This window comes from Notamacropus eugenii, chromosome 6 (assembly GCF_028372415.1).
Source record: "Notamacropus eugenii isolate mMacEug1 chromosome 6, mMacEug1.pri_v2, whole genome shotgun sequence".
In the NCBI taxonomy this organism is placed as follows: Eukaryota; Metazoa; Chordata; class Mammalia; order Diprotodontia; family Macropodidae; genus Notamacropus; species Notamacropus eugenii.
The window spans coordinates 40919206-40932230 of NC_092877.1; the positions used below are offsets into that span (position 1 = coordinate 40919206).

Below are 13025 nucleotides of genomic sequence, written 5' to 3' on the forward strand. Positions count from 1 at the left end.
AACACAAAAGCATATACAGTATGTGATAATTTTAGGTGTGAGACAGCCTTCATTAGTGGCAATCATAAAGGGCTTCCTGTAGAAGGTGGCATAGCTGAGGCTTGAAGGAAGCTGGAAAGTGTGAAAGGTAGTGGTGAGGAGGAATTATATTGTAGGCATTTTAGTGGTGAGCTATGTAAAAGTAGGGATGGTGCTCGTCCTTTGTTGCCGAAGAAGTCCATGCCATTAGAGGAATGATTACGTGACTTGCACTTGACTTTGTTTTGAGTGAGGGAGGGCTGTGCAGATCACCAGCCTCACTTCTCCTCCAGAGCCATCTGAATACAGAGACCTGATATTCCTCAAGATGACTGGAGATGACCAGGGATGCACTGGGAGATGTTGGGCCGTTTAGGCCAAGGCCTTTGCAGGTACTCACTTAGGGTTAGGCAACACCCATTGAGAGTGATTATCAATAGCCACTGTTGCTGTTTCCCACCCAGCCTGATGTCTTTCTTTTTCTTGACCTCATTAAAGGGGCCATGCCCTGGCTACTACTTCTTAAAAAATAGGCAGACAGGAAGTGGAATACCAAGCTTTGGGGACAGCAAGCTGGCCAATTTGACTGAAATGTAGAGTGTATGAAGGAAAATGATGTTCAATAAGCTTCTAAGGGAGGATTCATGCTCAGTCTGCTTCTTGGAGGGAATTCAGTTCTTTGGATCTGGAAGACTTTTCCCTAAAGACAAGTCAGTATACCTGGGAGTGAGCCTTGACCAGAATGGGATTTTATTTAGATTCTGAAGGAGCTCAGAGAGGAGAAAATGGCTAGAGGGAAGGAGGGGAAGTGCATATATTAAATTATGGTACAATGGACAGAGCACTGGCTCAGGAGCTCTAGAGGTCTTGAATTTAAATCCCATCTCTGACACTGCCTATCAGGCCTTAGGAAAATCAGTTTACCTCCCGAAGCCTGAGTTTCTTCATCTGTAAGATGAGAGGCTGTGCAATATTGTTCATAGAATAAATGTGAATGATAAAGTTATTCTGAGTATTATAAATACTTAAATCAACTACAAAGGACTTATGAAAGAAGATGCTATCCCCTTCTAGAGAAAAAAACTAATAAATAGAAGTATGCATAACATGTTTTTACATCTATATATGTATACACACACATATATACATATATGTGGAAAAGCATGTAGAGTATGGTTTTACATATATGCAAATATATGTTTATATGTATGTGTGTATATATAGACATATATTTGTGTGTGTGTGTGTCAAATGATGGTCTTCTCTAATTCAGGGTGGGGTAGAGGGAGGAAGACAGTTCAGAACTTAAAATGTAACAAGCACAACAACCACAAAAAAAGGTAAGAGGTTGTGAGGTTCATTCTAGCTCGAAATCTATGATCCTACAACCTGCCCTTACTCCTACCTGGACTTTAAGCACAGACATCAGCAGAAAGTCTCAGCTACCTTCTGCAGAGTCTTTTCTAGTCTTTATTAAGCATAGTTCCTTCCATCTGAGATGACCATCAATTTGTTCTGTATGTATCTTGCATGTACATAGTTGTTTTCATATTGTCCTCCCCATTAGAGCAAGGATTGACTTTTTGCCTTATTTTATGTCCCCAGAGCTTAGCCCAGATCGTGGAACATTGTATGTAATCAATAAATGCTAGTTGACTTGACAATCAGGTCATCAATTTATTGGCCAGTTTCGAGGAGGGTACCCTGCCCCTAACCCCAGAGTAATTGCAACTTGAGGAAAACTCTCCAGAGCTTAATAGTATTTTCCTCTAAATCCTTATTCTGGGCAGAGAGGGAAGAAGGATGAGATAGAGGATGGTCTTGAAGCCCTAATTTCTAATAGTTCTCTGTGGAGTTCTGGGGGTTTTGGAGAAACCAAATTCACAGGTAAGGAGATGCTATTAGAAATAGCAAAGTGTAACACTGATAAAGGACTTCCCTCAGTCTTATCAAAGTCATTTCTCCCCCCTCCCCACTCCCCCCTCCTGAGAACTCCTTCTCAGCCTTCCTGGAGAGGAGATGGGCAGGACTGAGCTGCTCAGTTCCAGTCTGGCTCAAGGAAGCATTAGTGTTGAATGACAGATGGGAAGACATCCTGCTGACTGTGGAATCTCCCAGAAAAGGATCCAGTGATCTGTGAGGATCAAAATCAGAGCAGTAGGGCATTCTTAAAAGCAGATGACCAGTCACAGGTTCAGACGGAAGAATCAGAGACTGGATGTCAGCTAGGCGTGGATTTGGTGTCTCCTGGACTTCAAAAAAATGTCCTGTAACACAAGGGAAGGGAGAAGGGTGACACACCAGCAGCCTCCAGGCAAAGTCTGGCTCACCATCCACCAAAGCTCATGCACGTCTTTAGCAGAAAGCCTCTCTCCCTCTCTCCTCTGCCTGTGGACATACTAGCCAACTATGGGCCCACAGGATTGCAAGGTATGAGGAGAGCTAACTTTTTTCTTGTGATATCAGAAAGGATAGGATGGAAAGCGATAGAAAGCAGGCCAAGAAAACCCTTTGGGAAAGCAGAGATTACAAGTGACAGAAAACTTAAGGCCAGACCCACTCCCCAGGACAGAGGGAGGCCCCCAGAGGCCACCAGGGTGTCAGAGCAAAAACAGTAGGAGTATATAGTCTTAACATTTTGTGAAATGGGAATGACAAGTTAAATCCAATGGCAGAAGGCCAAATTTTCCAAGCAGACTCAGCCTAGAGTCAAGTCATTGCTGGTTCCCAGAATCTAGGCTTCAGACTATGTCAAACAGTGGTAATATACCCATCTGCTTGCTGGTTCTGCCCATGGGAACCCCCTGACATGGGGTGGGGGGCACAAGTCACACTCTACAGATCTGAGATGGGTCTCCTGGCATAGGAGCAGGAATGGAGGGAGAAGAAACAAGAAACGTTGTTTTTCATATAACCCAAGGCAGGAAAGGATGTAAGGAACACTAGTTACAGTTCTTTGGACCAGCTTTGAAAAACTCTTAAATTTGATCCAACTCTGGTTGGTAGTTCTGGACTAGAATGGAGATAGGGTGCTTGGAATAGACTTAGAGGCTCCATTAGATTGGGGATTGTTTCTTTCTTTGTATTTGCATCATCAGGGTTTGGCACATAGTAGGCACTTAATAAAAATTGACTGATTGTACCCCAAGAGTGAGGACAGTTCATTTTCCATGTGTCAATCATATTAGGATTTAATAAGAAATATGCCTGTTACATTTTTAATTAGAGGGAAATTACTGGCAGCATTTTTCCCTATGGTGCCAATGCTACCTTTGTCCTGTGTTTTGTGGTATTGTTTGTTCCCAACATGGAATGAGATGGCAAAGGACAGAATTCCAGGCTGTGATTCCAACTCAGATCAGGGCCACACAAACCCACATGGCAGAGATAAGCATGGTGCTGGCCATGGGTTGGAAGACAGGGTTAAGACAGGACTCCCAGTCCCCTAGCCTGTGGAATAGACTGGCAAAATCGTGCTATTCTCCTGATCATCACTGCCATGTCATATATGAGTCAGGGACCTGTCCTTAGTCAAACATCTGCCTCAGTGGTATGTTTGGGGGATGACGTAGGGTAGTACCAAGAGTGTTTGGTGACTCAGGGAGCAGTCCAAAGAACACTGCTAAACTGTGCAAGATGACAGGTTGGCAGCAGAATGATCAACCTTGGAAGGACTGTCTATTCACCATGAGGGAATGCTGCAGGGGCTACAGCTGCAGGAGAAACCCATGTCTGTGCACAGGGGTGCTGCCCTCAAGGCTCTTTCTGAGTGGCTGGGGGCTGCTGTCTGCAGAGGAGGGAAGAGAAGAGCTACATACAGAGAGCAGGAAAACACACAAAATGGCGACTCATGTTATTTCCTTCGGGCTCGTGGATCTTTTTGCAGGTGTAGCCCCTTCTTTCCCCAACCCCCACCCTGGTCATCTTCCTAGAAGTTTAAGAAGACAGAGGGGCCTGAGTAATGCTGTCTTCCCTAAGACTTACTGGGGCCTCTAGTCATCAAAGACAGGATTACAATATGGGAGATCAGAGACCATAGAAGAGCCTTTGGTCCCACCCATTTCATAAGGCCAGAGTCAAGAAATGACTTGCCTGAGGTCCCATAGCTATTAAGTGTCTGAGGCAATACTGGAGCCCAGACTCCAAATCCAGAATTCTTTCTGTGATAAGAAGTTGTTTTAGTTAGAATGTCAGCTTTGGGATTAATGATGGATGTCTGATGCTGAAGTAAAATGTGATTATGGTGAATCTTACTGAAGTAGTGTCTACATGCAGGAGTCAGAGAGACAGGGCACCAGACTTCAAAGGAGAGAATCACAGACAAATGTAATGAGGAGGAAGAGGAGGGGAGGAGAAGGAGAAGAGGAATTGAGAGAGCAGGGGAGGGAAAAAGAGGGGGAGGGAGAGAGAGATGGAGAAAGAGGGAAAGGAAGAGATGGGAAGGTAGAGAGTGGGATGGAGGGAGAAGAGAAAAGAGTGAGACAGGAAGGGGAGAGAAGATGGGGGAAAGGAGGAAAAGAGGGAGAGTAGAGGTAGAGAAAGAGAGGGAGAGAGGAAAGAAAGTCAGAAGGGGAAGTGGGGAGAGGAGAGAGAGAAGAAGGAAAAGAGAGAAGGGGGGAGAGAGGGAAGGGGGAGGGCTTGATTGAGCAAACAAGGGACAGGTGTGTCCTTATATATGGGGCTTGGGCCATGGCCCCTCTGACCCTTGGACAAACATGGAGGTATTGTAAGTGGTCATTTGCAAAGTGCAGGACAAATCTTTAATCTGGAAGACTTTATGGAGATGATGGGACCTCAAGATATTCCCAAGAGGGCAAGGTATCTGAGGAAGCCTGAATGGGGGGAGAGGATGTATTTTTCCCCACTTGTAGGCTTATGTGAAGGTTGACTCGGTTGCATGAAGTGGTCAGAGGCAAGACTCTAACAGGGACTTACAGCTCATCGTCGTACTCCTTGGGTGGGGACACTGCAATGACAAGATCGATCCAGTCCTGCGGGGAGAGATGAGCATTACTCTGGGCACACAGTTCCTGCTGCCCTGATGATATGGACAAGACATTTGCCAGTGCCTATCCCATCACATATACCTTTCCCCAAACAACAACAGGGACTCTTTTATATATCCTGTAATCATCATTCACAACTCAAAATGTTAAGTAGCATACAAAATGACCAATTTTTAAAATCACAGGAGTTATATTTGGTGGGTACTTTTGAAGTCAACTGATCTAACCCTTTGACTGTAAAACTGTGGAAACTGAGGCTTTGAGATGTCAAGTGGCTCCCTCAAAGTCATACAGGTAAGCAGGGAGGAGTGGAAGCTAACCCAGGTCTTTGACCTCCCACTCAGTGCTCTTTGTACTGATCTATGCCACCTCTGGAATAGGCCTGGGTAACCCATTTGTTTCCATAACACCTTGGAACCCAGGAACTCAAGACCCACTGGCAACATACTCTCTGGTCTCAAAGCCCTCCTGGCTAATAAGAGGTAGTTTCTGTTCCTATAAATAATTATCTTTTACAGATGGGATGTTCCTTCTATGTTTTCTCACAGGGAAGAAGAAGGAGATTTACTCTGGAGAGACTGACAGGTCTCAGATAGCATCTCCCTTAAGGGAAACATTTTACTATTTTGAGAGATGTGTTTGGTGGGGGTTGCTGGTATCTTTTGGGACACTAATGATACTGTGATGCCTGAGAACTTAAACACTGCCTTGCGCCATGGAGTGTGGACATAATAAAAGATGTTGATCTCACTTCCAAAGGCCAGATGTGTATGAATGGGTAGATAGTCAAGTTGGCATCAATCAGTAAGCATTTATTAAGTGTTTACTATGTGCCAGGCACTATACCAAGCATTAGGAATACAAAATAAAAGCAAAAGAAAAAAAATAGATTTCTGTCCTCAAGGAATTTGATAGCTGGGTGGCCCAATGGATAGAGCCCTGGACTTAGAGTCAGGAAGACCTGAGGTCAAATCCAGCCTCAGACATTTACCTTCTGTGTGACTCTGAGTAAATGACTTAATATCCATCAGTCTCAATGTCCTCATCTATAAAATGGGGATAATAAGAACACCTACCTCCAAGGGAGGATCAAATGGGCTAATGTGTGTCAAATGCTAAGCTATGAAATGCTTGGGATTATTATTGTTACATTCCAATGTAAGGGTAGGGACTATTCTTACCCCGCCCTGGTTCCAGGCCTTCTGTAGGGTTGCTTGGGCCTCTGCCAAGGTGAAGTCCATTACGATCCTACCGTTAATCGCCATGATCTCATCGCCTTTCACAATGCCACCTGGCAGGAGCAACATGGCAGACAAGACTTTTTAGCCAATGGGAGATATTCTGCCTCCCTCCCCTCACATACCATTGACTCCAGCCTTTGACTAACTCTTTAATTGATCCTCATTGATCCTCTTTAAAAACAAAGTACTATCACCACCAACAACAGTGCCCACGCCCCAGGGACAGGGTGTGCTCTAAGCTCTAGTTGCTCTAAGCAAGCAATTTTGTCCCTGCTTTCTCTGCCCCATGAAAGCAGCCTCAGATGCACCTCAGATGACCAACACTGGAAAGCTTCTCTATCAAAGTAAACACAGAAAGGAAATGAGATGAGACCAGATGGGATGCTTCCTTGCTGTGTGACTATGGTAGATCACCTCTGTGCCTCAGTTTCCTTATTTGGAGAGGAGGTAGTGGGAATGTTATGCAAAGCCTGATGGTAGAGGCAATGGGTTGGCCATGCCCCTGTAAAGGGAACAAGAAACCAGAAAAAACTAAACCATGTAAGAATCATGAATATCTCCCCCCATCCCCCCAAAAAAACCCCACTGCAAAGGACATATAATGTGCCCAACCTCTCTTTTTGATCCACTCTCCTTCCCTTTGCTGGGCCTCTCCCTTTCACCTAAAGGTGCTGGATGTGACCTTCCTCCTAGTAGGACCCTGATTTCAGTTGGGAATCATAAAATCATGGGGTGGAAAGAGAAATAATCTAGTCCAACTTCCTCACTTTACAAGGGAGGAAACTGAGACCAAGACAAGGCAGAGATTGATCCAAGGTCATGAAGGTAGCAAGCAGCAAAGGTGGGATTCCAAGTGGAGTCCCGTGACTTCCAATTCAGTGCTCTCCCCTGAGGCCTCCCTAGATTATAAGATTCATCCATTGATCCCTCCTATGCCCAGAGGACAAAAAAAGACTGTCATGAAAAGCACCAGATAAATGGACTTCTCACTGAAGTCCTTAATAGCAATTGCCAAGGCCTGGGATCCTGCTAGCTACCTTTATCTTAATCATTTCTCCGGAAGGAAGATCCAGTGTTGGAGACTGAAGCCTTGAGTTCACACCCCAGCTCTGATGCTTACTATCAGGGTAACCTCAAACACATCACTTGGTGTCTTGGGGCCTCAGTTTCCTGTCTATCATGAGGCAGTTGGAATAGATGACTTTTGAGGGCCCTTCTAGCTCTGGAGAAAAGACCCCCTGATTGTATCTGTTAAATGATGTGATTGTTCTAGATCAGGGTTCTGGACTTCTTCTGAGTCTGTTGAAGCCTGTTCAGAAGAATGTTTTTAAAGACATACAACAAAATACACAGGATTACAAAGTAAACCAGTTACACAGTTATCCAAGTATTTTTCAAAGGAAGTTAACAAATCCTAGGTGAGGAACCACTGAATTGATAAATAGACTAGTAGATTCTTTATTCGGGCATCCAGGAGGTCCATGGATGGAGTGCTGGGCCTGGAGTCAGGAGGATCTGAGTTCAAATCCAGCCTCAGACACTTACTAGCTGTGTGACCCTGGACAAGCCTGGTTTGCTTTAGTTTCCTCATCTGTAAAATGAGCCTGAGAAGGAAATGGCAAACCACTCAAGTGTGTCTGCCAAGAAAACCTCAAATGGGGTCACGAAGAGTCGGACATAACTGAACAACAACAGCAAAGGCTCCATTAGGGAAAGATTATGTCCTTAATAAAAGGGAGAGGGGAATCAATAGGAAAAAAGGGTCTAGAAAAGGAGACATACTTTATCATTTTTTGTAGTTTTCTAAGGCCTCTTCTGGTTGTGACTTCTAGATCAATTGAGAATCTACTGTGTGCTAGGCTCTGGGGAAGGGAGATGAAGCAGCAGAGAGAGAAGTGAATTTGGACACAGGAAGACCTGGGTTCAAACCCCATCTCTGACATTTCCTAGCTGTGTATATGTCATTTAATCTCACTGAGCTCCAGCTTCCTCATCTGGAAAATGAGGCTAATGATGCCAGCAGGACCAATCTCCTAGGGTTATGGAGAGCTCTGAGGAGATAATTTATGTGAAGGGCTTTGCAGGTTTTAAAGGTTTTTTCATATAAATGGCAGCTGTTTTTACTACAATAATGCTTGGAGCTCATCTTGTACTTACAGCCTCTTGGGGGAGGAATAAGAACAAATGATGTCACTCAAACATGATAAGCACCATAACAGAGGGCTACGGGGAATCCAGTGGAGGGGGATGCCTCATCCTGTTATGAGGTTGAGGGGATCAGGGAAGGCTGCATGGAGGAGGTGGCATTGGAGCCAAGTCTCAAAAAGTTGGGTCTTCTCCATTAGATTGTGAGCTCCTTGAGGGCAGGGACTTTTGACTCTTTTATAACTCTAGTGCTGGCCACACAGTAAGCATTTAATAAATGTTTGTTAATTGATCCATTAAAAAAAAATTGGGCAGGAAAAAAAAGGAAATAAATGGTGGGCAGGATTTTGACATATGGAGATGGGGAAAGGCATTCCATGTGGAATTATTGCTCAGGCAGCTGCATAGACTATCTACACACAAGGCCAGCCCTCAGCAAACCTTAGGTGATGGTGGTTTTCTTCCCCACCTCCAACACGGCCCCCATGGTACTTACCATGACGATCAGCAGCCCCATCTTCGTAAACGGCAGACACCACGATTTTCCCAACTGGGGAATCGACACCACCTTCAACAGCTAGATCTAATGACCCTTCCTGAAAAGAGGTAGAGAAAGAGGATGGGAGACCTGGAGAGACCAGCAGTCTATAAGTGCTGGGTATGTGGTGAGAGAGCATGGATCCACAGACTGAGGGTTGAAAATGACCTTTGAGGCAATCTGGCCAAGCTCCTTACGGGCAGCTAGGTGGTGCAGTGGATAGAGGGCCAGGGGTGGATTCAGAAAGACTCATCTTCCAGAGTTCAAATCTGGCCTTAGATACTTGCTAGGAAAAGTCACTTCACCCCATTTGCCTTGGTTTCCTCATCTGTAAAGTGAGCTAGAGAAGGAAATAACCAACCACTCCAGGATCTTTGCCAAGAAAACCCCAAAGGGGGTTATTTAGAGTTAGACACAACTGAAAAACTACCAAACAACAACAAACAATCCAACTCTTTAGAGGCAGGTAAGGAGACTTCCTAGCCTTAGGTACTCAATGACTGTGGGACCAGAGCAAGCCACTTTACTGCCGCCTGCCTCAGTTTCCTCAACTGTAAAAAAGCACCTTCCTCCCAGGGTTATTGTGAGGACAAAATGAGATAATATTTGTAAAACACTTAGCATTGTGTCTTAGTAATAGGTGATTCATAAATGTCTGTTTCCTTCTTTCTTTTTTACAGATGAGGAAACTGAGGCCTGACAAAGTTAAATGACCTGCCCAGTGTCACATAGATAGGATGCACTGGAGGCAGCAATCAGCAGCAAGTCAACAAGCATTCACGAAGCACCTATTATGTGTCGGACATTGTGTTCAGTTCTGGGGATACAAAGAAAGGCAAAAATAGTCCCTGCTCTCCATATGGGTTGTACTCTACAGGGAGAGATGACCTGCAAGAGACGTACATAAAGGATACACACACATATGTACACACACACACACACAGACACAGAGTATATATGAAGGTAATCTGAAGGGGGAAGATATTGGTAGCCAGTGAAAGAAGTCCTTCTCTGCATGTGCTGCACTTGCCCTGCCTAAGACTCTAGACACTCCCTTTATTGGGGTTGGAGTTTGGGGTTGGGGACAATAACAGAAAAGAGCGACAGTAACAGCAACGCCAAGTTTGTGTCCTTGCCACAATGGCCCCTGGATGAGTGATCACCTCAGGCATTTCCAGATATCGGGGTGGGGCCTTGACTCAGTAATGCAGCAGAGAACAAATCACGAAAATTTCTCCTTATCAGAAGCTTCATGGGGCTTTGGGCTTCTCGCTGGGAGACAGTCAGGCTGAAGTATTTCTACCTTCTTTAATAGAAGAGTCACACAACCAGCCAGAATTAGAGTCACAGACACATAAAACATCTCAGTTGAAAGGGACCTTCTATCCCAAGCTCATCCTTTTACAAAGGAGAAAACTGAGGACAGGAAAGAAGAGAACGGGAGACCTGGGTTCTGATTCTATCTCTGAAGCTAACTTAATTTATAAAATTGGGCAAATCACTTTGTTTTTCCTCATCTGCAAAATGACCAGGTCAGACTATGAATGTCTAAGGTCCATTCTAATTTAAACACCTCACTATTTCATGGCCTGGTACAGGGCCTTGCACATACTTGGTATCTCACTGACATGTGTTGAATTAAATGTAATTGGTCCTATGATTTTTTTGGTGGTCACATAATGGTGGAGATGGGATTTGGAGTTAAGACCATCCTTCCATTCTGCATATATCATTTATGCTACCTGGTTCACATATATACACATACATACATACATATGTCTATATGTTACTTTCCACGTTAGAATGTAACCTCCTTGAAGCCAGGGACTGATTCTGACTTTCAGCAATTAACATGGTGCCTGGCATATAATAAGTGCTGACCCTATGACCAATGGAAATAATAACTTCGTAGCCACATAGATTTAGAGCTGGAAAGGACCCTTGAAATCATCAAGTGCACCCCTTCATTTTAAAGATGAGGAAGCCAAAGAGGCGAAATCACTTGTCCAACATCACACTGGTGCTCAGTGGTGGAGCTAGAATTTGAACCTAAATCTATTGACTCTAAGCTGGTATAGGAAAAAGCAGCTACTATGCACTATATTGTGTTGTTTCAGTCATGTCTAAATCTTCGTGGTCCCATGTGGGGTTTTCTTGGCAAAGACATTGGCGTGGTCTGCCATTCCTTTCTCTGGCTCAGATGAGGAAACTAAAGCAAACGGGGTGAAGTGACTTGCCCAGGGTCACACAGCTAGTAAGTGTCTGATGGTGGACTTGAACTCAGGAAGATAGCAAATCTTCCTGACTCCAAGCCTGGTGCTCCATCCACTGTGCCACCCAGATGCCCTTATTAATTTACAAATATTTTTTTCATTTGAACCTTCCAACAATCCTACGAGGTAGATACTTTTATGATTGGGGAAATTGAGGCAGACAAAGGTCAAGTGACTTGCCTAGGGTCATACAGCTAGTAAATATCTACAGCTAGATTTGAACTTAGGTCCTCCAGATTCCAGGCCAAGTGCTCTATCTACTGTACCATCTAGCTTTTCCTGCTATACCAGTTTTGTGTCTCCAACATTTAGGACAGTGCCTTGCATATAGTAGGCTCCTAGTAAATGTTTGTTGAATTTAATAATACTAATACTGGTAGTAGTGGTAGTAGTATCAACTCTTGTTTACATAGCACTTTTACAGTGTACAAAATCCTTTCTATGGGGTTCTTTCCAACAGCACATTCTGAGAAACTCTCCCAATATCCTCTGATTTCTAGGGTGATACCAAACTGTGGGAGTGGATGGAATAGATTGGCTGTCTAGGCCAGACACCTTCTTTAAACATTATTTTTGAAAAAAAAAGTTCTGTGATTTGCCTAATCATCGCCCGTGCTCTCATAGTTAGTGACAGAGCTTTGAGGGACTCTGCTACTGGAGCAGGGCTCTTTCCACTGAACTATCCTGCCCTCTGGGTTTCAGGGTTTTTTATAGGAAAAAATAACTAGATGAAATGAATTGATCACTATTAAAAAACAGTTCTACAGTTTAAAGGTTCACAGACCTCCAGATTCCGCCTCCCCAAGGATCCTGAAATAGAAACAACTTGCGTCAGAAGGGTCCCAAGAGTCCAAGAAGAGCAAAGGCTGGATTCCCACCTTCCAGCTCCCATCTGGACTGAAATCGAGAAAAGGGGCTTCACTATCCACACTCTATCAAACTGCTAGACCCTAGAATTGGGCAGTATGGTAGAAGTAATCAAATCTAGCATCCTCCAGAGGCATTAATAAACCTCCCCATATACACAATAGATCTCTGATGAGTGATTGACTACCCTCTGTCTATATCACTTAGCAGTCAGGAGGAACAGTGCACAGAGCACTAGACCTGGAGTCTCAGGAAGAACTGAGTTCAGATCCAGCATCATACACTTGATGCCTATAGAATCTTGGGCAAGTTACTTATCCTATGTTTGCCTCAGTTTCCTCAGCTATAACGTGTATATAATAATAGCACCTACCACAAAGGGTGGTTATGAAGATCAAATGAGATGATATTTGTAAAATATCTGTGCACATAGTAGGAGCTATATAACTGCTACTACTACTACTACTACTACTACTACTACTACTACTACTACTACTACTACTACTACTACTACTGCTACTGCTACTGCTACTGCTACTACTACTACTATTTATTTATTTATAGAAACCCAGGATAAACTTTGATGGATGATAAGCAAAAGAGAGAACAGAGGACAGAGCTTAGTGCAGTTCTAAGCACACAGTAAACACTTAATAGATGCTTGTTGAAATCAAAACAATGGGAAGACAGAGAAAAGGGAGGCAACCCAACCCAGCCCAGATCTGGGGGCTCCAGGAAAGCTTTTAATCTACTTTAGGGTTTGTACTAGAAAGGAGGGGAAGAGCCTACAGCTCACCTAAATCCTCCCCATCTCTACCCCAGAGGAGAAAATTCATCTCATGTCTTTACATGGCTTCTAATACAATGGAGCTCCAGTTCAATACTGCCCCATAATAATGGGGATAGTTGGATGGCCCAAGGATTAGGAAAAGAAAGA

The 13025-nt window shown here is 44.0% G+C and overlaps 1 protein-coding gene across 2 annotated transcripts in view; it reads right to left on the reverse strand.

Moving 5' to 3' along the window:
* Positions 1 to 2179: 2179 nt before the first annotated feature.
* The window catches only part of USH1C (USH1 protein network component harmonin), a 64513-nt gene continuing 53667 nt past the window's right edge, over positions 2180 to 13025 (reverse strand). The window contains exons 18-21 of one of the 2 annotated variants that reach the window (XM_072619630.1): positions 8907 to 9006; positions 6206 to 6315; positions 4954 to 5009; positions 2180 to 2285 (exon numbers count right to left, since the gene is read on the reverse strand). In XM_072619630.1, the coding sequence (XP_072475731.1) occupies positions 2273 to 2285; positions 4954 to 5009; positions 6206 to 6315; positions 8907 to 9006 (279 nt within the window). In that variant the 3' untranslated portion in view covers positions 2180 to 2272. Of the gene's footprint in view, positions 2286 to 3656; positions 3829 to 4953; positions 5010 to 6205; positions 6316 to 8906; positions 9007 to 13025 lie in introns of those variants that run through there. The other variant, XM_072619631.1, reaches the window with a different exon arrangement.